Source organism: Pan paniscus, chromosome 14 (assembly GCF_029289425.2).
Source record: "Pan paniscus chromosome 14, NHGRI_mPanPan1-v2.0_pri, whole genome shotgun sequence".
Classification (NCBI taxonomy): Eukaryota; Metazoa; Chordata; class Mammalia; order Primates; family Hominidae; genus Pan; species Pan paniscus.
In genome coordinates, this window is record NC_073263.2 from 79,168,450 (window position 1) to 79,195,977 (window position 27,528).

The 27,528-nt window shown below is 36.6% G+C and overlaps 1 protein-coding gene and 1 long non-coding RNA gene across 14 annotated transcripts in view; one reads left to right on the plus strand and one right to left on the minus strand.

The window, feature by feature from the left end:
- The window catches only part of SCEL (sciellin), a 169,151-nt gene that overhangs the window by 123,948 nt on the left and 17,675 nt on the right, over window positions 1-27,528 (plus strand). For 5 of the 13 annotated variants that reach the window (XM_055096863.2, XM_055096867.2, XM_034936816.3 and 2 more), the window contains 11 exons: window positions 2,311-2,370; window positions 3,322-3,381; window positions 4,594-4,653; window positions 8,293-8,352; window positions 9,295-9,354; window positions 10,284-10,343; window positions 13,119-13,169; window positions 14,123-14,185; window positions 17,815-17,874; window positions 18,019-18,078; window positions 18,220-18,276. In XM_055096863.2, the coding sequence (XP_054952838.2) occupies window positions 2,311-2,370; window positions 3,322-3,381; window positions 4,594-4,653; window positions 8,293-8,352; window positions 9,295-9,354; window positions 10,284-10,343; window positions 13,119-13,169; window positions 14,123-14,185; window positions 17,815-17,874; window positions 18,019-18,078; window positions 18,220-18,276 (651 nt within the window). Of the gene's footprint in view, window positions 1-2,310; window positions 2,371-2,899; window positions 2,960-3,321; window positions 3,382-4,593; window positions 4,654-8,292; window positions 8,353-9,294; window positions 9,355-10,283; window positions 10,344-13,118; window positions 13,170-14,122; window positions 14,186-17,814; window positions 17,875-18,018; window positions 18,079-18,219; window positions 18,277-27,528 lie in introns of all 13 variants that reach the window. The other 8 variants (XM_055096859.2, XM_055096860.2, XM_055096861.2 and 5 more) reach the window with 4 other exon arrangements.
- On the minus strand, window positions 2-6,789 carry LOC130540720 (uncharacterized). The gene is made up of 4 exons (XR_008954712.1): window positions 6,715-6,789; window positions 4,509-4,628; window positions 2,388-2,496; window positions 2-267 (listed from the first exon to the last, which is right to left on the minus strand). It is a non-coding gene; the product is annotated as an uncharacterized LOC130540720 (long non-coding RNA).

Genomic DNA, 27,528 nt, shown 5'->3' on the forward strand with positions numbered 1-27,528 from the left:
ATTTTATTAAGACAGACCATTTTGATTGAGTCCCAGATGGTGTACTATTTTCTGGAGGAGACCTCCTGCTTAGTACAAGGGTCAGGCAGGCTGGTGGAATAAGCCTTAGACTGGGGTCCAGGGATAGTGTGTATCTTGGTGCTGGTTTTGCCACCAACATCAATCTGGGTGACCCTGGGCAAGTTGTGTAATTTCTGGAGAGCTCTGTTTCCTCATTCCATAAAATGAAGGATATGACCTAGATGATCTCCCAGTTCCCCTTCATATCTAAAATGGAAAGAAACACAACTAGCTGTTACAAGTAGTGGAGAATAGGTTGGTTTATGAACTAAATACATTTATATTAAGGCATTTAGGTGCTGGGAGCATAGCCCCTCACCACTGAAGTCTCTTTCTCTCTTTTTCTTTTCTTTAAGACAGAGTCTTGCTCTGAGGCCCTACCTTGGCTCACTGCAGCCACCGCCTCCCGGGTTCAAGTGATTCTTTTGCCCCAGCCTTCCGAGTAGCTGGGATTACAAGTGCCCGCCACCACGTCCAGCTAATTTTTGTATTTTTAGTAGAGATGGTGTTTTACCATGTTGGCCAGGCTGGTCTTGAACTCCTGACCTCATGTGATCTGCCCACCTAGGCCTTCCAAAGTGTTAGGATTACATGCATGAGCCACCACGCCCGGCCACCACTGAAGTCTTTAGAGTGTATAAAGGCACTTCTCAGTTGGAATCTTAGTTGGGTCATTTCATATGTATATCTCTTCATATGTATTTGTAAATACCTTTAAATGAAAAGCTATGCTTTTATTTATTTTAAATCATAAAATAGGTTAATTGATGATTAGTAACTGAACTGATAGCATTTAAGAGGTTGCCTTATAGTTCTAGCCTGACTGACATACTAGATAATTGACTTACATGACTGATATTATTTTTCTTGTTGAAAGAAACCAAAGCCGTGACCATTTCACTAGAGAAAATCCTGGAATAGTCAAGAATGACAAAGGGCAAGGATTTCTGAGATCTCTACTATTTTTGCCTTCCAGATTGGCTGTTTACTTTGTATTTGGTTAGTCATGAAATTTGCCTTTCTAACATGAGAATTATTTCTATTGTCACAGTTATTTTTAAAAACCATTTATCTGTTCCAATCTATGCCCAGAATGGCATTCTAGCTTTCCAAACCAATCTTGGCGATGCATCCTTAACCCTTTATGATGTAGAACACTTAACAAAGTCTACATGATGAAAAGCATTGGCAGTAACCATCATACAGGCTTGTTAATAACATATGATTATAATGTAAACATGCCAACATATTATAGACGATTTTTTAAAAATGTGGAATAGATGAAGTTGAAAAACAGTCTCTCTTTTTTTTTTTTGTACATGGCTATATGAGCTTTCTAGGAATAGATGAGGTTCCAGATATTTTTCGAAAACAGTTTGGAGAGTTCTGCAAAAGTGGTAGACAAAAGGACAAGTAGGATGTGCATCTTAAGTAGATCATTTTGTGGGCCAGGAAAAAGATTTATAATCTGGGATAATTTGATAACAACTGAGTTTTGGTGCAGGAATAACTGATCTTGTCTGCATGGTAGGGAAAAAGTCCTAGTTCTTTTTTCTTCTTCCCTTCCTTCTTTCTCACATTGAAATAACTTAAAATGTCAACAGTCTTATCACAGAGAAATCAGAGAGATGAAAATGGCAAAGCATAATACTTGGAAGCTTGGGGGAATTTAAAGAGATTAGCTTTCATATTCGCTAATAATTTTTAATCATTAGCATGTGAAAGTTTTATTTCATTTATATAAAGTGCTGGGACCATAACAGTTATTTTGACTTTACCAAGGTGACTTCAGACCCTTTAAACACATCTGCTAACTTTTTAAGAGAAATGACTTGTCTGAATTCTCAAAGTATTTAGACTTAAAATATTGATCAATTGATTTCTACTCCTGATGTAAATGATTTTCATGCTTAAATAAGACAGTATCTCAATATACGTATTAAAATTAGCCTCCCACCAACCCACCTCCAAGAAAGCAAAAGCCTTGGTTAAAACTTTTAAGTTGACTCCATCATAACTGAGTAATGGTTGGTATCTTAGTCTCAGGCTGCTGCTTGTGCATTTTGCATGATGGATAGAGCCACCTGAATTCAGTATTTCCAAGGACTTCTGATCCTTTAGGCACTGATTGTATCTTATGAGATTCTCTTGTGGGAAATCTGCTGTTGTCATTACGAGAGTCTGAATATATCACTGAGTTGCTCTTGCCTCACTCTCTCTTTCTCTTTCTTTTCCCCCAATGTTGTAAAGAATCCAAAGCCTTGGAAGTCCGATTAAAGTTAATCAAAGGACTGACAAAAATGAGAAAGGGTAAGTCAATCTCCTACCTTGATGGAGCTCTTTTTATTCAGGTTAGCTTTTTTACCTCATTAGGAATGGGAGTGTTATGCTTTCCTTTGTGGCAGTGAACTCTTGTACTGCTTTGACCCGTCAGACCTAGTAGGCAAAAGGAATATGTTGAGTGCTGTTTCATAGGACCTCTGATTTGAGTTACATTGAAGTAGGTGCAGGAAAACCTGCTACATAATCTCTTATTCCGTATTTTCTTAAATAATTAAGAGATGAGTCAAATTTTAATTTAAATTAAGAAATATAAAGGACAAAATTGCACAGCGAGAGCCACATTGAGAAGCCTTTCTAAACTGATTTAGACACATTTAAATGAAATGCTATTGTGGAAATTACTAAAGGTAAGTTAAGGATAATTACATCAAAGCTCTTTTTGGTCATTTGGTCCTGAAAACACCTGACACCACATTCAGGGACATTCTTGATTATACAGATTTCAGAGAAAATTGTACTGTAACCTAACTGACAAGTTTTGGTGTTTTTTCCAAAGAAGACAAAATCTCAAATCTGTTGTTAAAGTGAATGCCAGGATGAATAAAATGAGCAGAAGGTGAGAACTGAACAGATGTCTCTAAATATTGGTTATTTTCTCTCATATTAATTATGTGATATTGAGGGCACCACATCTTTGTTTGGCTTCTCTCTTCTGTGTCTAATCCCTGGTGCCCTGATCTTCACTTCAAAGAATCTACAGTATATTCGATCTAAATTTACATTTACATATAGCCCAATAAAATCCTAAGGATTAATTAAACTATGTTATTGATTGGCAATTTTTATACCAAAAGCCAATTTAATGTCAGTATAATAATTTTCTCCAAAAGCTTGAATTAATCATTGGGAATACAGAAGATGTATGTGTCTAATATTATGGGAATGTTTTGAAACTGATATAAACTTTTTTTTTTAAAGAAGTGAAGACCTTGATAATGCTACCAAAGTAAATCCCAAAGGACATGAAAATACCACCGGGTAAAAATAATTAATGTCTTTAATTATGGTTTCTGTTAAGTGTCCATCAGAAGATAAAATAATTTGGCTTTTTAGCTTCATAATCGTGTTTTATTAGCATGGAATTAGACAATAAAGATAGGCCACACGACCATCCCTCCTTGTCCCCAATAAAACCACTAACTTTTGGAGCATTGTCTTAATGTTTGATAGTAAACTGCCTTTTTGCCCAGATTTTGAGCTTTGATTTGTCTTCAGAGTAAGTGACTGAATTGAATTTCTTTGTGCCTAAAGAATGCACAGTCTTGACAAAATTTTCAAAGTGTATTTCCAAAATGACAGAGATGGCCAAGAGTGAGCCATCATTGGAGCTCTGGTAATTCAGCTCCTCTAAGGGTGGTGGTCTCAGGAGACAGCCCAGGCGAGGCTGGGCTGGCACACACAGGGGGAGTGAGGACCTCCCACCACTTTTTCTCCTATTCAGAGCTGTGTTGACATGGCAGTGGCACCCAATCGCAGTGCTTCTGCCTTCCCCTCCTGTCCCTTTTAGATTCTGCTGCTGCCTTTTATGATATCAAAGTATTTTAATGGGGTGGCCTGTGTCCCCCTGGGGAGTGAATCATTAGTTTTTCTACTACGTGAGCTGTTTTTTCTTGCCCTTTTTTGCTCACCATGATCTACTCTGAAGGAAATGATATTTAAAAGGGTTTGGGCTAGGTAGATAGCTGAGTTTATATGAAAGCATGCATTCTTATTCTTTTAGTTAATATTGTTAAATTCTTGTTATTATGAAATTATGATTCTCAACATTATTCTTACTACTTAAAACAGAATAGGCAATTGTATCCAGTTTGTTGAGTAGAAATTTACACTGTCTGGGTCCAGTGTAGAACTTAATCTAACTTAATGTTATTTCAATGCTGCCTGCTTGGAGTGTTCTAACAAGATGTATCTGAAGGCAAAGTTGATTTTGTTAAATAACAAGTTTCATATATACTTATGTATTCTGAGAACAAAACAAAAAATCAGATTTATTACTAACAAATAAGCAACATTAAATGGTCTTCAGCTCAAGTTGTAAGAGAATATTTTCATTTTCTTTTAGAGCTTTAAAAATTTACATTGATATAGAAAACTTGTATATTTACCACTTCTTAATTTTTCCAGCCATTATTCATCTGATTAGTGCTATATTTTAACATCATTCATTAAAATTAATTTCCTTTTTCAAAGAAAACAAGACCTTGATGGGATTATTAAAGTGGATCCTGAAACAAATAAAAATATTAGGAGGTAAGACATTTAAAGTTCCCCCCTCCCCTTTATTTGGCATTTAGAAGCACGTTAGAATTCTGAGTGTTGGTATTCAGGACAGTAAATTGGAATTCAGGCCAAAACAAACTGAGCTCTTTTTTCTCTAAACACTTCATAGTAAGTAATTCTGTGCAAGTGATACACCTAAATCTCCTGCATTTTATTCTTGGGCAAAGTTTGTTATCAAATAATTTTGAGAAATTAAATGGGAATTTGGGCTGACCTTCTCTACTGAACTAAATGATTTATTTCTTTGTATGCTAGTGTGAGTACATGTATTAGTGTATGTGTGTGAATATATAAGTAGTGCGTTTATATATAAGTGCATGTATGTATATGTAAGTGCATATGTATGTAGATGTAAGTAGTGTATGTGAGTGTATGTGCATGTGTATCAGTATTATGTGGATTTAAGTGCATGTGTGTATAAATGCGTGTGTGTATAAGTGTGTGTGCGTATGTATAAATGCATGTGTGGATGTGTATATGTATGATCTACATGCGTGTGTGTGGGATATTTGTGTGTAGTGTGTGTATGTGCATGTAGTGTGGTGTGTATTTAAAGATGAAGAGCTTAACAAAGTGTGCTTTGTTCTTACCCATGAGTTGTCAAGTAAGTCTGGAGAGCTTATGTCTTCTTGCTTTTTATTTCTTATAAGGCAGATGGAATATTTTTGAAACTGAATTTGTTGGCATGTTGCTGGAAACAGTAACAAACAATTGCATGTAGTTTCCCTTGAATTCCTTTCCATTCAGTTATCTCAGTTCATAATATTATTTGTTGATTCTAACATGTGTCATGGATGCCTGCAGGCCCAGTTGGGAGGGCAAAGGCTCAGTTAGTTGAAAAGCTGGTGTGCACACTATCATGCCTGCCCTGTTTGTGTAGGTGTGGCATGGTCAGAGGCACTGCGACCCAATGAATTCAAGCCTTGCACAAGCTTGCAACCCATAGAAGGAGAAGAAAACATTGATTTCCTTCAGTACCTGGGTGGTTCAGGGAGGTAACCTGAGGTAGTCAGTGCAAGCAGGGAATCCAAAAATCCTAGATTCGAATTCTGCCTCTATCACTTGCTGACTATCTCCCTGTGCCTCAATTTACTCATTTACAAAAGAGGGATCATAAGATTCTCATGCCAGGCACATAGTAGATACAAGTAGTTGTTGCAACAATAAAGATTCAGGTGAATTATATTTTCATCATAATTTAGTGTTCAAATATTTAATTTCTACTTGCCAGGAAAAATCCATGTTCCTTTTCTAATTTTTATTAAAAATAATATTTCCAAGCCGAGCACGGTGGCTCAAGCCTGTAATCCCAGCACTTTGGGAGGCCGAGGCGGGTGGATCATGAGGTCAGGGGATCGAGACCATCCTGGCTAACACAGCGAAACCCTGTCTCTATTAAAAATACAAAAAATTAGCTGGGCGTCCCAACTACTCGGGAGGCTGAGGCAGGAGAATCGCTTGAACCTGGAAGGCAGAGGTTTCAGTGAGCCGAGATGGTGCCACCATCACTCCAGCCTGGGCGACAGAGTGAGACTCTGTCTGAAAAAATAATAATATTTCCAATCAGGACTTATTTTTCTTCATATGTTGGTGTGTGTATATGTGGGCATGCCTATGCTTATGTGTGTATGCATGCATACAAATGTTTTTGGGCATGTGTGCATTCATGTGCATGTCTACATGTATGTGTCTATATGCATATGTAATTTCCCATGTACATGAGTGTGTGCATTGCATGTGTGTACATTGTACATGTGTGATTGCATACGTATGCACGATGCTTGTGTTTTCATGAGCATATGTGTAAATATACACATGTGCTTTTTTGTGTATATGAGTGCATATGTACATGGATGTGTATTTACCTGTGTGTGCGAGCGTATGCGTAGTCCTTATGGACTTTATGAACTATGAGATTTAAATAACCTTATTTTATCATGTGCTTTATTTAAAATTTAAAGAGATCAAGTCCCAAAAATATAGTTAAAGCAAACCCCACAACCAACACAAAGGGAGGGTTTTAATGCTTACCGTTTTGTTATTTTTTTGAATACACAAGTCTGGAAATAGCATCCCAGGAATTTTATTTTTCTCAGTCACTGGCCTTCAAATCCCACATACTTCATTTAGGCAGAAATCAACAAGGAGTAATCTGGAGTAGAGTGATTGCTTCTGTGGGGCTAATTGTTTCATTATTTGCATGACAAAGGTTCAAAGTAATTATTGCTACTTTGAGTCTGTATATCACATTCTCAGACATCTGGATACAAATAAAAGACTTGAATCAGCATCTAGTTGCTTCCAAATATCTGTATCTTTGATGTTGTATAGACAAAACCTTGGGGCTTTTGGACATGGCCTTAATAGGGTCACAGAGTATGGAGATGCAGTGCAAAAGGGCCTTCCTGTGGATGTTCTTTTCCCTATGTGGCATCCTCTGTAGATCAGAGCAGCATTTACTGCTGCTACTGGTATGCAGAAAACACATGTAGATGCAGGGAGAAAAGCAAAATTCCACTAAGATCAGAAACCGAGGTATACTAAAGAGTAACAAGAAACTACTAAAATGTTTTTGATGACTGTGTGGAACTTTATTTTATTTTATTTATTTCTGAGACAGGGTCTTGCTGTGTCCCAGGCTGGAGTGCAGTGGTGCAATCACAGCTCACTGCAGCCTCAAAAGCCTGGGCTCATGGGGATCTTCTCACCTCAGCCACATGAGCCACATGAGTAGCTGGAGCCACAGGTGTGCACCACCATTCCAGGCTAATTAAAACAAAAAGATTATGGAGACAGGATCTTGCTATGTTGCCCAGTCTGGCCTGGATCTCCTGGGCTCAAGCGATCCTCCCACCTTGGCCTTCCAAAATGCTGGGATTACAGGAATGAGCCACCATGCCCAGCCAGAGTGTTGCGCTTTATATTACAGTTGATATTACTGTAAGATATTACAGTTGATATATCTTACATTTCAGAATGTTTCAGAACTCTGTAGATTTTAATATTCCTATTGTTTGTTGCCAAAAACAACTAGTCAAAATTCATAATTCTAACACACAGTTATAAGTACCAGAAGCAATTACTGGGTTGCATATCATAGATTTTTAACAAATTGGTGTATTAATCTTAATACAGTTTTGTGATAGAAAAATCTGCTAATGAATGCCAATTTTACAAAATATGGATTCTCCAAAGCTGGTTTTAAAGTTCTACATGTTGGAGGTTGATAAAGAGTATGCCTTCTGGAATGCTTCATGAAACAAGTATATAGACTAAGTTACAAAAATGTTTTGTGCACCTGGTAAAAGCTAAAATTATAGCATTTAGTGCATAAAAGTAGAGAGAATCCTAGTGCAATACTTGCTAGCGGCCAAATGGCTCTGAGACTAAAATAATGTCTCCCTGAGTCTCAATGAATTTCAGAGATGTACAAATCCCTACATATTTCTGCATAGTCACCTTTCACAATCTTCAGTCTTCAACTCCTTGGCATGATCTCAATGAGTGTTTACACTGCTTCTGAGTTTTAATGAAATAGCTTTATCTTCTTGTTGTCAGTCTACCATTGTTACATGTTGTCAATCTTACCATTTCTTCAATGTTTTAAAGGGGCCAGAGCCTCGATAATCTCATCAAAGTGACCCCTGAAGTAAAGAGAAGTAACCAAGGGTGAGGACTATGTCTTACCTCTCTTCCTTCCCCTTCCCCATCCATTTGTGGCACTCAGGAAAGAAGATGTGTTGAAAAACCTTTGGATTGGGATCAGAAAGGCTGAACCCCATTACTTACCAGCTTGGTGTCTTTGAACAAGTCCCTTGAATGCTGAGCTTCAGCCTCCTTAGTTATAAACTGAGGATCATAATGTTTGTTTGGCCGGGTACGGTGGCTCACGCCTGTAATCCCAGCACTTTGGGAGGCCAAGGCGGGCGGATTACTTGAGGTTGGGAGTTCAAGTCCAGCCTGGCCAACATAGTGAAACCGCGTCTCTATAAAAAATACAAAAATTAGCCAGGCATGGTGGAGTGCACGTATAGTCCCAGCTACTTGGGAGGCTGCGACAGGAGAATCGTTTGAACCCAGGAGGTGGAAGTTACAATGAGCCAAGATCCAGCCACTGCACTCCAGCCTGGACGACAGAGCCAAACACCATGCCAAAATAATAATAATATTTGTTTTTTTTCACTTGATAGTTGTTAGGAATGAATGAAATAATGGGTATAAAATCCATTTTTTAAAAAAGGATATTACAAATGGAAATTATTAACAAAACAGTTTAGTTATAGCTATAGCATTAGATGGAATGCTTAGGGGAACCAGGTGAGAGTTTTTAGCAGATTATTATGTCACTCATTAACTGATTTTTTTTAATGGAGTCTTGCTCTAATTATATGGTTTTATTTTGGGGGTAAATGAGAAACTATGTCAGTGTACCAGTGATTGGTAAGAAGGTCACAAATTTTAGTCTTTTAAATTAAGAGCATAGACTGGTATCAATTTATCTCAAAACTCAGTAGTAAAATTTATCTTGAGTACATGTATCCTTTAAATCAAAACAATCAATTAATTTAATTCCATTTTTATTTATCATGTTTTTTGTTTTTTTGTTTGAAGTTCCAAAGACCTTAATAACTTCATCAAAGTGAATCCAGGAACAGAAAAAAGTACTGAAGGGTAAGATTTAATAAGCTCCCTTTTTTGTTTCATAGTAACCAATGCCTAAAAGTATAATTAAAGCATCATTTCAGCTGACTGATGCTGAACCCAATGATCCTTCAAGAAAAGCCATGTAACCCTGCTACCTCACATCTGAAATGTTAAAAATTTTGGTCAACCAATTTCTGATACAATGAGACAATTACTCTTTGACTAATCAGGAATAAAGTTGTTTTCCCAGGATGGACAGGACATTTTTATTCATTGATTTATTATTTTTCTTAAGCAGAAGGGATGGATGACACAGTAGAGGGGAAAGAGAACTAGACCGGACCCCATAGTTGTGGGTCTAGGCCTGTCTCTGCTCCTCTTACCTGTGTGTGCTCAAACTAGTCACTTCTGTTTGGGCTTCAGTTTCTCATCCTCAAAGTGAGGAAATTGCACGAGGAGCTCTCCCAACACTCCCAAATCTAATTCAGTTACTAAGTTCCAATAGATATTTGGTGTCATGGTAAGGCACAGGCATTCTGCAGCCAGATTACCTAGCTTTAAATCCCACCTCTGCTACCGCTAGCCATGTGGGAAAATTACTTAAGGTTTCTGTGTCTCAGTTATTCCCTCTATGAAACTGGAATAATAATACTTCCTGTGTCATAGGATTGATGTGAGTATTAAATTAGACAAATCATGTAAATCACTAAGAAGAGTGCCTGGCCTGGGACATCAAACATTTTCTAGAAGTTCTTATTCATTATTTCTCTCCAGTTTTAGTTAGGTCCCTATATGTATATTCACAGTCAACACTGAAAACCCCCAGCCCTCTGAGATGATCTCTAATTTTATTATTTTAATAAATATTTTATAATAAAAGTATTTCTCTGTTTTAACAAACACTTGAAACCATTCGATTTAAATCTACCACTGATCTGATTTTCTATGTTTTTAAGGGGCCAAAGTCTCGACAGCCTCATTAAAGAGACTCCTGAAAGAAACAGAACTAACCAAGGGTAAGGTTTATGGAACTCTCTATTTCTCCCCCTTTTTTTTTTCCTAATGAGCTTAAAAACATGATAAATTGTGCAGTGGCTTACGCCTGTAATCCCAACAGTTTAGGAGGCCGAGGCGGGAGGATCACAAGGTCAGGAGATGGAGACCATCCTGGCTAACATGGTGAAACCCTGTCTCTACTAAAAATACAAAAATTTAGCTGGGCGTGGTGGTGGGTGCCTGTAGTCTCAGCTACTCGGGAGGCTGAGGCAGGAGAATGGCATGAACCCAGGAGGTGGAGGTTGCAGTGAGCCGAGATGGCACCACTGCACTCCAGCCTGGGCAACAGAGCAAGACTCCGTCAAAAAAAAAAAAAAAAAAAAGATAAATTGCATTGTCCCGCCATAGAGACAACCAATGATGGGACCCAAATCAACAGATCCTGTGTCAGAAATCTAGTGTTCAAGCACTTACCGAAGGCTCTCTGGCCACAGGAGAGAGAATTCCTTGAAAGACAGGAATGATCTCTTACCAGTATGAGATTGTGTTCCATGCTGAGGATTTCCTTAAAAATTAATGGGGATTCCCCATGAGACAAAACATCACCCCAAACAATTTCCCTGATCTAAGTAGCCTAAAGAAAGGTCTTCATATGATAAAAAATTCTTCCTCCTTCTTCTTCCATCATGTATTACCTCTCTTCTTATTGTCTACCACCCAAACAACTCTTAAAGTTGGGAAGTCATTTAAAAAATTATTCTCAGTTCATTGAAAAAAGAATGACATTTGTCTTTTATATAGAAAGAATCTTCTCTAAGTCATATCATGTTAAGTAAATAAACAGGCATAACAAAACCACCAGCTTGTAAATGTATATTGTTATATGAATTTGAACATGAGTTAGATGTAAAAGATACCAAGATATATATCTTCTCTCAGCAGATTTCCTGTCTTATTTTGCATATTGGAATACAGTCTATTTTACAGTATGTGGCTATCAAACAGAGCTTATTTAGACTAGATCAGAGGTCAGCAACTTTTTCTTAATGGGCTAATAGTAAATAGTTCTGGTTTCAGGGACAAAATTGTCTCTGTTTTTAACTAGTCATCTCTGCCAATAGTGTGAAAGCAGCCATAAGTACCTTGTGAACAAATGGGCATGGCTGCGTTTCAATAAAACTTTATTTACAAAAGCAGGCTGCAAGTTGGATTTAGCTTGAGGGCCATAGTTTGCTGACCCCTAGACTACACAGTATTTTATTTGAGTGTGTGAAGAGAATCAAATCTGAATGTAGTTGAAGTGGATTCTGAAATACAGCCTACCACCCCCCTGATTTGGCATATATTAATACAACTTTATTTTTACTGTTGAGGGTCAGACACTAAATCCAGAGACCATATAATTACATTACACATTAAGATTCAGTGAAAGACAGTTGCCTTTTCCCTCTCCCGAGATGACTTAGTTTCTAAAGGTGAAGATGGCCTGATTATTCATGGCCTTTCCTTTATAATGTTTGAGGCTGTATTTTGGTAGCCACATGCTGCCATGTATTGCATTTGGTTGTGTGTTTATTTCTTTTACTTGGTAGTGAGATTTTTTACTTCAGAGAACCTTTTGCTAGCTGTGTAGTCTTGGACAAATTGCTTAACCTCCTTTAAGCCTCAGCTATTTTATATGTAAAATCAGGATTGTAAGAGTTAATTTCTTCATGAGTTTCTAGAAAAATTAAATATGATCGTGCTCGTGAAACACTTAGTGTTCGAGTGCTTATTAGACATTATCTGTTAGTATTATTATTACTCTTACAATTTTTTCTTCATTGTTAAATCCCCATAGCACTACTCAATGTGAAGAAGATAGCAAATAAATTTTCCTGGGAGGTTGAATCTTATGAAATTACTGGCATTCAATTATTTTTGACCAACAAAATGGCAATTTTAAACAGTTCAATGTAATAGAATATAGTAATTTACATGGAAGGATACACACATGATAAAATGAACCTATAGATTAGTCCTAAAGATTAGTTAAAAGTCTTTCCAATTATTTTCTCTCCAGGATATATAACATATCATCCAATAATGAAGTGTAACAAATTAGGTTTCCTATTCAGGTCTTTTGGTGTTAGGGTTGGTATCATTACTGTGATAACAGCAGCATCTCTGTAGAGCTATGAATGCCTATGTGAGTGTTTACAATAAAAACATAAATTATATAAACTGAGGCCTTGCTTGCGCTAATTTAGCTTTGCACGAAGTGTGATTCTGAACTGATTTAATATCTTGGGGTAGTGTGAATATTACATATTTATATTATATATATTACCTGCATAACTTAGAATCAGAAAATAACCGCTTTTTTCTTTTCTTTCTTTTTTTTTTTTTTTACAAATTATCTCAGTTTTTGTTTGTTTTGGAAGAAGGGGAGCAAGGAACATATGGAAATAATGAATAATTTTATATTTTCTCTCGCTCATTGTAACCTCCAGAAAATATTCTAAATGGTTTAATTCTGCCACACAGATAAAGTATGTAAAATAAAGAGTTTAGGAATAATTCTGCTTTGAGGTTAACGTGAAAGAAACAAAAATAAAACTAAATTAAATTATCATATATACAAATTTATGCAGGAAATGAATTGATATTAGCCACCTGTTTTTACATAAGGCTAAAAGTTTAAGTATAGATGAAGTTTTAAATTAGCAGGTCATTTGATTAATATTAAGGTTGAAAAAATATACAAATTATTGGATTTTAGTTGACTTAGCTATTGAAACTTAACATTTTTTTAGGAACCAAGACTTGGAAAATCTTATCAAAGTGATCCCTTCAGCAAACAAAAGGTAAACTTATTAAGATAATTGAAGACTTCTTAGCAAGTCACCAATTTATGCCCCAAAATAAGATTAATTATTTAACTAAAGACATTTTGAAAGGGGACATGAAAAAAAATGAGAACAAGTTGATGTGTAATAATGCTGGATAGATTTTTCTGTCTATTATTGCTTTCATTAATTTCATTATATTATTGTAGAAAATTATAATATTGAAGCTAATTCTGTGTAATTACTACTTTAGAAATTCCTTTGACACAGTAACAGCATAACTAGATTATAACCATAAGTTCATAGTTAATAAATTACAAGTTCATAAAACTGAACAAATCAGTAAATATTGGCTTTCTGTTCTCTCACAAACACAGGGATTAATATTTAAATGACTTGTGAAAAAACTGACAACATAATATTCTTATACTTGATTAGAATATTTTTTGCATGACATTGAATTTACTTCTGTTCTTGAGAAATTAAGATCCATTATACACTGGACAAAAGTTAATAAAAGCATGGCAGAGAAACCCCAAGCTATCACTCATTGAATTATTGTGAAGATAATGTTGGTGAAAAGCATTGTGTGGATGTAAGGGATTGTTATGAACATGAGACAGAGGGAGGGTGTTGGGGAAAGGAGTGTGGAGTTTGGGGTCCAGTTGCTGTGGTTGGAATTTTGGTTCACCCTCAATCACTTAGGTATCTGGCCCCAGGGAGTGCCTTAATCCCTCTGAAATGCAGTATCTTTGTTTTTATAAAGGCTGTGGGGGTGGGGGCGGTGGTGTTAATATTGATGTCATTGAGTTGTTGTGAGGATTAAAAAAATGGTAACTAATATATATAAATTGGAAACTCAGTAAACTTATGAGTTCTTACACTAGGATTCTATTGAATGACTTGCACCTGTCAAAACAAAAAAGAAATGCCAGTATGAAATTTGCCGATTTCCTCTAATTTTGTTTTAGCAGTGAACAAGGTCTTGATGAACATATTAATGTCAGCCCCAAAGCTGTCAAAAACACTGATGGGTAAGAGATGGATGTGATTTTTGTTGTGTTTCTCGTTAAGTAAACCCAAAATTAATAAAAATGATTTAGAATTATTCTATGGGCAAATTGAATATAAGTCTCAAAATATCATCACAGGTGGAAACCTAGATGTCTCAGTATTTGTTAATTGCAAGAAAGAGAGGCAGCTGGAAACAATGTATGGCGGTGCTTTCTCTTCTCTAAGCCTCCAGTAAAGGAATTGAGCAGAGCGATTGGACAAATGGGCAGGAAGGAGCATAGGTAGTCTAGGAGCTGCTGCTGTTTTGTTTTGTGTGGTATTGAAATTAATACTTTTGTCTTTGAAATTGATGATAATTTATTAATGGTAGTTAATTTTTAAAAAAAGACCTAGACACTTCCATTAGACTAATCATTAGCAGTATCATTCACCTCATTTTAGAAGAGTTTTCTGGTAGTCAGTGGAAATTTTATGAGGTTCATTATTCTTTAGAGATTTACTGTGCTCAGCAAGGTTATGGACCTAAAGTTTAATAATTCTTGAAGTAATGTCAGTGAGATAATGAAACTCACTTTTTGTCTATAGTTAAATGAAGACTTAATGTCATTACACATTACTGTTTTATATATAAATATATCTTAAGAATGGTTTCACGATTTCCCCTTTTAAGTTTTGTTGGTACGTATACAAATTGTAAAATTTTAGAGATGGAGGGAATGAACCTTAGGATATCTTGGCCCAGTAGTTTGAATAATTTTGAAAACCAATGTTCCAGATGAATCTATTTATTTTGCAGAAGAGGAAATTAAGACTCAGAAAGGTTAAGTGATTTGACCAGGGCCACAGAAAAAATTAGTGGAAGACTGATAGTAGTTCTATGATCTCTTAGGCAGTGAATAATTACTGAGCACCTACTGGGTTCACAGCTTACAACTAGGTATCATTACTTGTACATTAGGTATAATTATAGGTTGTGGAAGCCAAAAAGAGAATTCAGTAGACATAGTCAATCTTATTAACAGCAGGCAATTAACATAGATTAAAGCTAATTATGTACCAGGGGCACAGAGATGTTACACCAAGACAATAATAGGTTGTCAGTTTAATATATTACATTTTGGAGCACTCATGTACTGCTTGCTGAATATAGAATATATTGTCCATGAGTTGCATTCTTAAAAAGGAGACATATTGAAGAGCTAATTAATAAACACAGAGGCAGTAAAATTCATATTCATGGAGTCCTAGGAGGAGATGTTTGGAGATGGACAGAGCCTTGGAGATTATCCAATCCAATCTCCTCATTTACAGATGAGAATACTGAGACCAGGGGCAAAAATCTCACAGTCATCTGTGAGATCTTCTAACTCCCAGCCCAACTCCTAGTCTTTACATCACAGCACACAGACTTTGATCTTAAAATATATAAAAATTAATTAAGCGCCTTGGAAAATAGCAAAGGCTGTAAAGATAGGAGTGTTACTCTTGCTGTGGGATGGCCAGGACGTGTTTTTTACTGTTCTCACAGGGTTACTTGAAAGAATACTTCATAGATTACAATGGCACAAATGTGCAAATGATTGCAAAACACTTTACAGCTTTTAAACTGCATGAAAGTAATAATAACCTAAATATCCTAATGTATCCTTTACTACATTCTTAAAGCTAAATAAATAAAAACAGTAACTTGAGAGAAAAAATGTTACATTTTCCTCGATAAAATTTAGACATGCATGTTTTGCAGGATCTAGGGCCTGAAAAAAATCAACAAAAAATTTGTTGTTTTCAAAAATTGCATGATGCTATCAATCAATGCAATTTAGGACTGTTCCTGAGATTTTTGTTTTATTAACATATGGTGTTGCCTTTATAGGAGTGGTGGTAGAATATAGCATATATTTATGTTTTCTAAGCCAATGTTTCTCAAATGTGGGTTGCAACTCATTAAAGGGTCTTGTCATTAATTTAGTGAATGGCAATCAGCATTTTTTCTTAAATTAATAGAATGAACTGAATAGAAAATATGAGAGTTCTTAGGTAGTAAGAATATTATTTCATAAAATTTATGTCTCTCTGTGTGTGTGTGTGTGTGTGTGTGTGTGGCTGTCTGTAAAAGACAGTATTAGGCTGTGATGTAAAATGTATTTCTTATTGGGCTTTATGTAACAGTGGTTAGAATATCATTGTTCTAGATTATTAGGTAAATTAAATTTTTGTGCTCAGTAGGACAGTGAAAATGGAAGTTCTAGTGGATTTTTTTTATGTTACTTACTCTTAATTATGCTGACACATAAATATTATCTGTGGTTACACTAACCAATATTGTGATTAATTTTATATTTTTTTTAAAGTGTGGCTTTTGAGCATACTGTCCACTCTACAAAGTTTTATTCTTTGTATTTTATAATAATATGTGAAATTAACCTCATTTTAAAGACTGTTGTCTTTCTGACACAGTTTAGTTTTATGACAGATTTTGCCATCAATTTACATAAGGAGATTATGTTGTGGATAGTTTTAATATATCAATCATTCTTTTAATAGTATTTATAGATATCAATTTATTATGTTCAATTGAAAATATTATCATAGAAGAAAGCTCAAAACAGTGAAAATTCAGTTAGAGCCTTTCCATAGACTATGGAGAGGTGAGAACCATGAAGAATAAATCAAACTAAATGAAGCCCTGAACATTCTATTGAAAGGTTGAAGGCTGGGGAAGAAAATGCAGACCTTTTCTCAGACCTTCTGATGATTCATCTCTAAATGACGCTCTTTTGGTCCCTAAACTTGCATCCTTTTTTTTTTTTGAGGAATAAAATGTATTTTATTTTTATATAAGGAAAAAGCATTGTTGTGGTGAGAGGTACATCTAGATTGTTTCCCAGATGGTACTGGAAGCAGGTTTTGTCAGTTCTGCAGTCTCTTGCCATGGCAACTGCCATGTATTTCTCTGAATAAGTATTAAAATCAGTTCAGAAGAACACTTTGAAAAATCACTACTTTCCCACCCTTAAAACAAGGGGTTATGCTGAGGCAGTGAATTATAGCAAACTATATAAGAGGAAACACTGTTCTGTGGCTGAGAAGAGAAACAGGAAGAGTTTCAAATGGGAGCGGACAGTTTTCAGAGTATGTAACTCATTTTACTATGAACAGCTGAGTTTAATTCAGTTTTTCAGCCATCAAAGAGGGAAGAAAAGTCACAATTTTGATGGATTGCTGGAACTGTCTTTGCTAAGCTTTACATTAAGAATAATCCTCCATTTAGAGTTTATCTTTTAAAAAAGTGATGTCCTTAGTTAATGAACCTGATTTTAAAAATAAGGATATTAAAATCAGCTGGTATCTTCATAATGTTAATACATTCAAGAATGAACAATTGTCAGTCATCAGATGTTTGCTATGGTGACTTAACCAGCCTGCCCTTGTAGATAGGCTCTGACAAGAAAATGTATGAAATTAGAGTAAGTTTTCTTCTGATAAAGCATAATTCTTCATCCCCTAAATTGGTTAGAAAACATATTTCATAGTTAGTCAATACTAAAATAATATGTCTCATACTATTATCCTTTCTATCCATTTCCAATTACCTTAAACCTGTGATTATCTCTAACCCAAGTTGCTTTAATATTTTTTCCACTTAAAGAAAACAAGATCTTGATAAACTCATCAAAGTGAATCCTGAAATTTTCACAAACAACCAAAGGTAATAAAACTATGTTGTTTTAATGTACTTTGGTCAGAAAGAATATTAAGTTTTATTATTACTTCAAGCAGATTTATAACCTTAATGATATTACCAAAAGAACTTCAAAATTAACCTGCTCTCATTTTATTTTTTGATTTAAAGAAACCAAGATCTTGCTAACCTCATCAAAGTAAATCCTGCAGTAATCAGAAACAATCAGAGGTATATATAGAAGCAGTCAATTCATGTTTTTATTTGTCTGTTGCCCTGGATGAAGTGGATTTATAATGTTGCTTTATTGACCTAGCACAACCCCAAAATCTATTACTAATCTGAGCTTTTTTCTCTCTCTCTTTTAAACAGCCAAGACTTGGACAATCTTATTAAAGTGAAACCTTCAGCTCTTAGAAACACTAATCGGTAAATGACCTTGACTATCTTGACATGTTTACAAGTTTCTAGGGTAGGAACTTCTCCCTCCCTCCTTGCCTCCCTGCCTCCCTCCCTTCCTCCCTTACTCCTTTCCTCCCTTCCTCCCTTTTTTCTTTCTTTCCTTCCTTCCTTCCATTTCATTCTATCACCCAGGCTGGGGCACAGTAGCACAATCATAGCTCACTGCAGACTCAAAATCCTGGGTTCAGGTGGTCCTCCTGCCTCAGCCTCCTGAGTAACTGGGACTACAGGTGTGCACCATCATGCCCAGCAAATTTTTTAAAATTTTTTTTTAGAGATGGGGTCTTACTAGTTGCCCAGGGTGGTCTCAAATTTCTGGGCTCAGGCAGTCCTCCTGCCTCAGCCTCCTAAATTGCTGGGATTACAGGCATGAACCACTCCTTCCTATCCTTTTTTTCTTTTCTTCTTTTCTCCTTTCTTCCTTCCTGCCTTTCTTTTGAAGACTTTTAGTTTTCTTTGGTGTGTTAAATGAGGCTACATTTATGACCCATCCCATGTGACTCCTGTCAACAAGGAAACAAGGAAACATACTGCACTCTTCTGAAATCAATCGCACTATTTTGAAATTAGTTCTGGGCTTCTTATTTGCACTAAAACAACTTAGTGTTTGTTGTCTACAGAAAATAGAGTTTTAGGACTGAAATGAAAGAAATGAATACAATTAAATAAGGAAAAAAGATATTTTGAAGAAGTTGAACCAAACTAATGGTTTATGTGGATGTCTGTAAAACATTCGAATGCATGTCTGTAGAACATTGGAAAGAATATTCATGATCTTCAAAATCCTAGATCCACAGCTAGTGTGGGCCCACAAAATATTACCAATTTTAACCATAAGCTTCCATTTTACACTCTTAAGATATCTTATAATTTGCTATTTGATATCTTTCACATAAACTGCTTTATTAATGGATAATAAAGTAATAGATAATGCAAAAGAGTGCACTGTATCAGAAGTCCAAATTGCTCGGCTGACCTGAAATTGTGTCATAATAAATACATTGCTGGAAATAGTAGTCCAATATTCTGAAAGGACAAAAAGAAATTAACATATGACAAAGTACTTTGAACTCATTAGGAGAAAGAGGAAAGTGTAATCCATGATTGGCCTAACTCTTACATCTCCTAGCTTGTTTTCTATCTGAGTATCATATTTTGTTCTTGCTGTTTTGTTACTTCTTCAGCACCCAGGATGTGACTGGCAATTCATGTACATTTAATCTTCACAACAATCCCATGAGAAATCTATTCATGCACCCTATTTTGTAGAAGAAGAAACTATAGTTCAAAGGTACTAAATAACCTTTTCAAGAAAGAAAGTACACCCTGGACTTAAACTCAGGGACTTCTGATGTCATTACCTAGAGGAAAAACAAAGGATCTGTGGTTAAATCAGCTCAGACTCTCTTCTCCTTTCCATTCTTCATATTCCCTATGCTCCTCTTCTGCTCATACACAGTTAAAGGAGTATGATCAGATGTATTTATTCTGGAGGATTATTGTTAAAATGACAGTGAGGAAAGAAAACACTTGCTGCATGTGGATTTTCTAAAAGCTGAAATAACAGTGGACCCTCCTGCTGAGAATCGTACGGAAATATCTTTGTTAAGTAGAGCCCTTTCTTTATAGTGGCATTTGTTGGGTGGATTTTTCTTTTTATCAGTAACAGTTTTAGGAAGTTTCCAATCATGTTGAAAGTGGTTAAGTTTAATAATCATGTTATGTAATAACTGACAGTGAAAAATGTAGTCTCTCACTTTCTCTCCCACATCCCCTTCCCAAGCCCTTTCCTCCCTCAGTCCCTCTGACAATTGTGCTTTGTTGACAATGGTAACTTTCTCAGAAGAGTTTTTTGCCTTTTGTTTTATTAGAAGAGGCCAATTTGGTAGAAAGTTAGTTTGTATTTCAGCAACTTCTAATGAAATATCCGTAGAAAGAGGACATTTTCCGTATACAGATATGATTACTATAAAAAATTTAAAAATATTGGCTATCGTGTGGTTTTAAGATGGCGGCTTGATTCACAAATCTAACCTAACCTATGTCTAATTATTCTTTAGTAGTATACCAGATTTGATGAGAATCTGCTGGGATGTTCAAGAATTGTCACAAAGCAGACAAACAGGAAAGACTGAACCATCTATTTGAAAAAAGTGACTTCATTCAATTGGTTCAGCCACCCGTATCTGTAATCTCTCCATTCTGCCCTCTTGATTTTAATGCAGCTATAAAGGAGAGTATTTTAAAAGTGCCTCCCACTAGGAAGAACAGTCACAAGGCACTGTTATATCAATTCAGTGTGACACAAGCACTGATTATTTAATAGTATAACAGCAGTGAATCAGAGTTCTTTCATCTGACTTTGCTGACATTTCCAGCAGCTGTATATTTAATTCACAGTTAGGGGCTGAACAAACTACAGCCATTGATCAGAATGTAAGCAGGCATCCTTGAGCTTCTTCTAGGAACAAATACAGATGTGCACAAAATTTTCATTTATTCAGTAAGAATTTGCATGACTTGTAGCAGTAACAGTTTCACATTTTCATCAACCAGTGTCAAAGAGAGATATTCAGTTATTGGTAGCCTATAAACTGTGTTAGACTGATTATTAAAATGCTACATTTCTGCTCCTGAATGAATATTGAAAAGCATCTAGTGACACCAAGGCCTTTATAGTTAGAAAAGGCATCTTTCATCTGAAGTAGAAAAAAAAATACTCTTAACTGTTTGTGGCATTATACTTCCATCTTCTTAAGGATTTCCTATTTGTTAAGACATCCCCAAGTTTTTAGTATTCCAAAAAGAGAAGAGTTCCTTCCTAACTATCTATTGCATATTTTTCATATTTCTGTTAACATAAACTTGGGGACAACCTTGACGCTTTCTGGTGTTTCATTCCCCATAATCAATCAATCAGTCACTTTGGATGCATCACCTAATAATCTCAGGGCGTGGTCCAAGACAGTTCATCATACCCACTGGTACTGTAGTCCAGATTATTGTTCAGCCTCCTAACTTGCCCCTCTGCTGCCAATCTCCCCTTCTGCCCTTCAATCCATTCGCCACCCTGTAGAGTGATTTTCCCAAGACACAAATCTGATCATGTCATTCTGATTAAACTCGTTCTGTGGCTCCCCATTGCCATTGCATAATGGCCATGCTCCTCCTTAACCTGGTCTCTAAGCCCACCATGATCTGGCATCTATGGGCTTTCCCACTCCCGTCTATTATCGTTCTCCACCCAAAAGCAAACCCCACCTACACACCCTCTAACTTGCATACTCCTCACTCCTCCTTCATCACTATTGCTTGGCTAACTTCTACTTATCCTTTAGGTATCAGCTTAGGTGTCTCTCACTCAGGCTCTGGGAAGCCCCCCTGACCCACCATGTGTGCATCAGATGCTTCTTCTAGATGTTCTCGAGCTATCTTTTCTGGCCCATAACATTGGTCTCTTCGAGGGAGTTATTATTTAATCATCCCTTTTTGACTATAAGGTCTTTAAGGGTAACTACTGGGTCTGCCTTGTTTATTTATTTACCCGTAATGCATAATGCAATGCCTGGTACATGTTAGGTATTTAGCAAATATTAAGGATAAATCTCAAACTCATCAATGCCTTATGATAGTCCACTTAGAGAAAGTCTAGCCTTCCAGCTGTGACATTCTGAGCCCCTATGAGTGAAACAAGATGAAAAGAATCAGATTTCTTATGACTGGTCTCCTTGCTTGAGCCAATGACTATCTTTTGCTCATGACATCATCTCAATAAACTATAGTGAATGGGAGCCACTGAAATTCTTGGTCGCATCTTATTTTTAAAATACCCAAATTGCCTAACCGCTCTGTGGACCTGTTAATTTCTTTAATACTAAATCTTTAAGACTCCCTCACTGAAAAGAATTATAAAAATATGTAAAACTCTAAAGAGTTGGGCCCATTTTGCTATGTTAATAAGTTGAGGAATTATACCAGTTCTTTCACTGTATTCTCTATTCCTTTCAGAAAGACAGATATTCCTTTTGAACTAAAGCCTAATGCCCAAGATTTAGTTCCTGGCGTAAAAGGAATACCATAGTAAATTTTTTATATGAAGACTCTTAATTTTGTAAATGTGTTTGATACTCTATAAAAACAATTTAAATGAACTGTATGGTGAGAAACATATTGCTGCCTATTAATAAATACCTCCCACAGCCACAAGAGAAAGGAAGAACAGTTAGGAGTGAGCTAATAAGTTTCTCATATGCAGAGCTTCTCCTAGGAAAAGTTATATAGTAAGAGACATAATTCCTGGGTCCCCAGAATCTCTATTTTTTTCCTTCACCTGCTTTGTAAGACAGTGTTATAGTTTTTGATGTGGTAGTAGAAAATAAATGACATTATTATAACATGGATAAATTCTTATACTCAAAAATTGTCCTGTGGCTTTAGCTCATAGATAACTCACATTTCTCCCCAAATATTCTGCAGTCTACATTTTAAAAACATTATTAGGCCAGGTACCTGTAATCCCGGTACTTTGGGAGGCTGAGGTGACAGGATGGCTTAAGGCCAGGAGTTTGAGACCAGCCTGGTTAGCATGGTGAGTCCCTGTCTCTACAAAAATTAAAAAATTTAGCTGGGTGCGATGGCATGCACCGGTAGTCCCAGTTACTTGGGAAGCTAAGACGGGAAGATTGCTTGAGTCCAGGAGTTTGAGACTGCAGTGAGCTATGACAGCACCATTACACTCGAGCCTGGGAGACAGAGCTAGACCCCAGTCTCTAAAAAACAAACAAAAAACATTATTAGTTGCAATAGTCAGTAACAATTTGCTCTTCAATAATTTTCTGTAACTACAGAAAGTTGGTGATTTTCTTAGAATTAATTCCACCTGCCCATAAATGTATAAAATTGTAAGGTCTGCCTGCCTTCTACACCACCGCCATGAAAGGAGTTTGGAATCAAGCCTCTGCTTAACCCTGCAGCATTTGGCTGCATTTCTATAAAAATCTATTTTTCACAGTAGACTCACAGTTCTTCATCTTACACCACAGTGTAAAAGTCATTATGCAATTGATGTGGTCTTAATTAAAGAACAAAAATTTATTTTTATCTCCTTTAACTTGGAAAGCTTATGAGCAGTCTGTGCTTCTTTTACTGGATCTTCAAACGTAACTGATGGCATCAATCAGAGTGAATAGCCAAAGTAAATACACATTTTGTACTTTTCTTCTTCTAGAACTTTCTATTTTGCATTAAATATTAGTGTAGATTATTCAGATTAAAATCTTGGCTGCTCTGAGTGCGGTGGTGTTTACTACTAACTACTCACACCAGTTATAGATTTCTTTGTTCCTTTTCCACTTCCACTGCTTCACTTGACTAGCCTTAAATAAATAAATAAATAAATATTACTCTACCAAACCTGATATGTGGTACTGTTTAATAAAATAAGAAAAATGTTATGAAACAAATAATAATATAGTTTATTTGGTGATTTGCAACTGTATCACTTTGGAAATGTGTTTCTTTGAAGGCACGCATAGGTTGCAATTTTGAGTTATCTATCTGTAGTTGTTGGATTTTTAAGATTCTGGCTTCTTCTCCTTTCTCAGATCCAAACCATTCTTTCTCCCCCTCATGAAAACTAAGGTACAAAGAGGTTGAGCGACAGGTGGGCAGTGTCTACAGCAGCCAGGATGATGCAGTATCTATAGCAGCCAGGAGTTGAAAGCCAGGAGGAGTTAAAGATGTCCACCATAAGGCTGAGAAAATATATGTAATCACGTTGTGAGGGTAGAAGCAGACCTGTATTTATTTGTTAGGGCTGCATAACAAACTACCACAGACTGGGTGGCTTAAAGACAAATATTTGTTGTTTCACAGTTCTGGAGGGCAGAAGTCCAAGATCAAGCTGTCAGCAGGGTTGGTTCCTTCCACGGAGTTGGTTCCTTCTGAGGCCAAAAGAGAAGTATCTGTGCCAGGCCTCTCCCCTTGGCTTGTGGAAAACTTGTCTTCACTTTTTTTTTTTTTTTTTTTTTTTTGAGATGGAGTCTCACCCTCTTGCCCAGGCTGGAGTGCAATGGTGGGATCTCGACTGACTGCAGCCTCCTCCTCCCCCAGTTCACACAATTCTCCTGCCTCAGCCTCCTGAGTAGCTGGGATTACAGGCACCTGCCACCACGCTCAGCTAACTTTTGTATTTTTAGTAGAGACGGGGTTTCACCATGTTGGTCAGGCTGGTCTGGAACTCCTGGCCTCGTGATCCACCCACCTCAGCCTCCCAGAGTGCTGGGATTACAGACGTGAACCACCGCGCCCAGCCAGAAAACTGTCTTCACTTTATGTCCTCACTTTGTCTTCCCTCTGTGTGTGTCTGAGTCCAAATTTCCTCCTACAGAGACACTGTTTGTAACTTGATTACCTCTGAGGACGATTATCTCTAAATAAGTTCACATTCTGAGCTATTGGGGGTTAGGACTTCAACATATGAATTTGGGGGAGTACATAATTCAACCCAGAACAAGTTCCAAAGGTAATTAAACAAAGCCAGGACTGAGAGCTGTGCAAAAAGGAAAGAAATATAATATATGCATTCAGGGGTGAAGTAAGGCAGGTCCTGGGTGATGGACAGAGATGGAGGTGAAATGTCCATAACTGGCTTTACTGGTCTTTTTTCCACATGGATATGGTGGACACTATGTCCCTAGATATAGATAGACCAGACAATCTTAAAGGTTAATGGTCTAGGCTAATACTTTCCCCCTGGGGTTCCTTTAATATCTTTTCTCAGAGCTGGATAAGGTTGTAAGAGGTTTCCCCAAAAAAGAAAAGATAATTTAAATTAATTCCACAAATATTTATGGAGCAGCTACTATGTGCAAGGCCATGTTAGGCCATAGTAATGTGACCCTACTCTCAAGTTGTAATGAAAGCCACCAGTTTCCCTATAAAACTAGCACTCAGTTCCTCTAGCATTAGCACTGGAAGGGGAATCACTTTGAGAAACAAAGTTCTAATTGCCCAAGAGTCACACCTCCTGATGATCTTCCACTATTTACCACTGCCCACCATCCCAGTTTGACATTCCTAAGAAATTGGATCATGGAATACCATGATATTCCCTTTAATTTTATTCCACTATCCCCAAATATTGAGTAAAGTATTACTTAAAACATTAAGGGGAAGATCTCTTAATGGCCAAGGTTGTTAAGATAGTTTAGTGACCCTTTATGCCAAGAAGATGGCTCTAGTAATTAGTGGAGACCTTCAAGGATTAGGCAAATCCAAAGACTCTAGTCACTATTTCTAAATTTGCAGGATTTATGCTGGGAGATTATCATACTCAGTTCTTGCAGTTATGTAGAAGAATTCAGTTTTGAATTTTACATCATTTGGACTGCAGAGCCAATAATTTGATGCTTCCGAGCTACTTCTGAAACCTAGTACTTTTTACCTGCATTAATTGGCATAGTTCCACTGTAACTCATTTAAAAAGTAATTTACCCTAATTTCTACAGTTTCAAAAGTATGCAGTTAGTGTTTTAAATGTGAGGCTTAAGTATGGCTAGGGAATGCTGCCGAATTTGCATATTTTACCAATTATTGTTGGCTTGGATGTTATGTAAAAAGAGTATTAAATCTCACCCGACATAAACATGAGAACATTTTATCATATTTTGCATCTTTATCAATATTTGTGAGTGAGAGTCTGTATACTGATTCCATGTATAATAACCTTATTTGAACCCACTATTTAGGACCACGAGAGGGGAGATTTTTAAAAAACAGTTAATTCCAAAGATGTGACAATTTAGGACAGAAATAAAAATGTGAAAGTGGCCTCTCAAAATGTGGAATCAATAGTGTCAACTGCAGGATCACAGCACTACTATTTTTTTATGCTTATTCAATTCACCCACAACTGTAGTCATTGTGTGTATTAGTCTGTTCTCATGCTGCCAATAAAGACATATCCAAGACTGGGTAATTTATAAATAAAAAGAGGTTTAATGGACTCACAGTTTTACGTGGCTGGGGAGTCTCACAATCATGGCGGAAGGTGAAGGAGGAGCAAAAGTATGTCTTATGTGGTGGCAGGCAAGAGAGCTTGTTTAGGAGAATTCTCATTTATAAAACCATCAGATCTCTTAGGACTTGTTCACTACCACAGGAATAGTGAGGGGACAACCACTCCCATGATTCAATTATCTACACCTGGCTCCACCCTTGACACATAGGGATTATTACAATTCAAGGTGACATTTGGGTGGGGACAAAAACCATATCATTGTGCCATGAATTTTATTTACATTAACTTACTCATTCTCACCACAATTATATGAGTTTGGACATTAGTGTCCTTCTTTACAAAATGATATGGTTTGGCTCTGTGTCCCCACCCAAATATTATCTCAAATTATAATCTCCACATCTCCACATGTCAAGGGAGGGACCTAGTGGGAGGTGATTGGATCATGGGGACAGTTTCCTCCATGCTGTTCTCATGAGAGCCAGTGAGTTTCCATGAGATCTGATGGTTTAAAAGTGTTTGGTGGTTCCCCCTGGCAGCCTTATGAAGTCTTACGAAGAACGTACTTGTTTCTCCTTCACCTTCTGCCATGATTGTAAGTTTCCTGGAGCCTCCCCAGCCATATGGAACTGTAAGTCAATTAAGCCTCTTTTCTTCATAAATTACCTAGTCTCAGGCAGTTCTCTATAGCAGTGTGGAAACAGACTAATAAGCAAAATAAAGTTTAGAATGGTTGACTAACTTGGTCACAGAAGTAAGGAAAAAACTGGGTCTCATTGTTTTGACTTCTAAACAGTGCTCCTACCCTATTAACAAAGACGTTTCCTAACTCATGACAAAAGAAAAAAAAAGAACTATCAATGTTATACCTAATGTATAAATAACATACCAGAGGATCTTGTATCTCATGAAAGGGTGTCAAATCATTAATGCAGCCCAAGATATAAGAATCAAATTACTCCATTTCTTCCCCCACATAATGAATTATTTATTCAAATTTTGTGTTGATTTCCCTTGTTTCTGTGATCCCCAAAGCCTAAATAAGGTCTCTGGGTAAACATCTAAGAATTGATTTCAGGTGGGCAGATGGCATCATCTCAAATCTTGACTCTTCCGAAAATTAATTAATTGGCCTTGGAAAATTTACTTTGCCTGTCTGAGCTCCAGATGCTGTTCTGCAGGACTTTTGTGAGATCTGA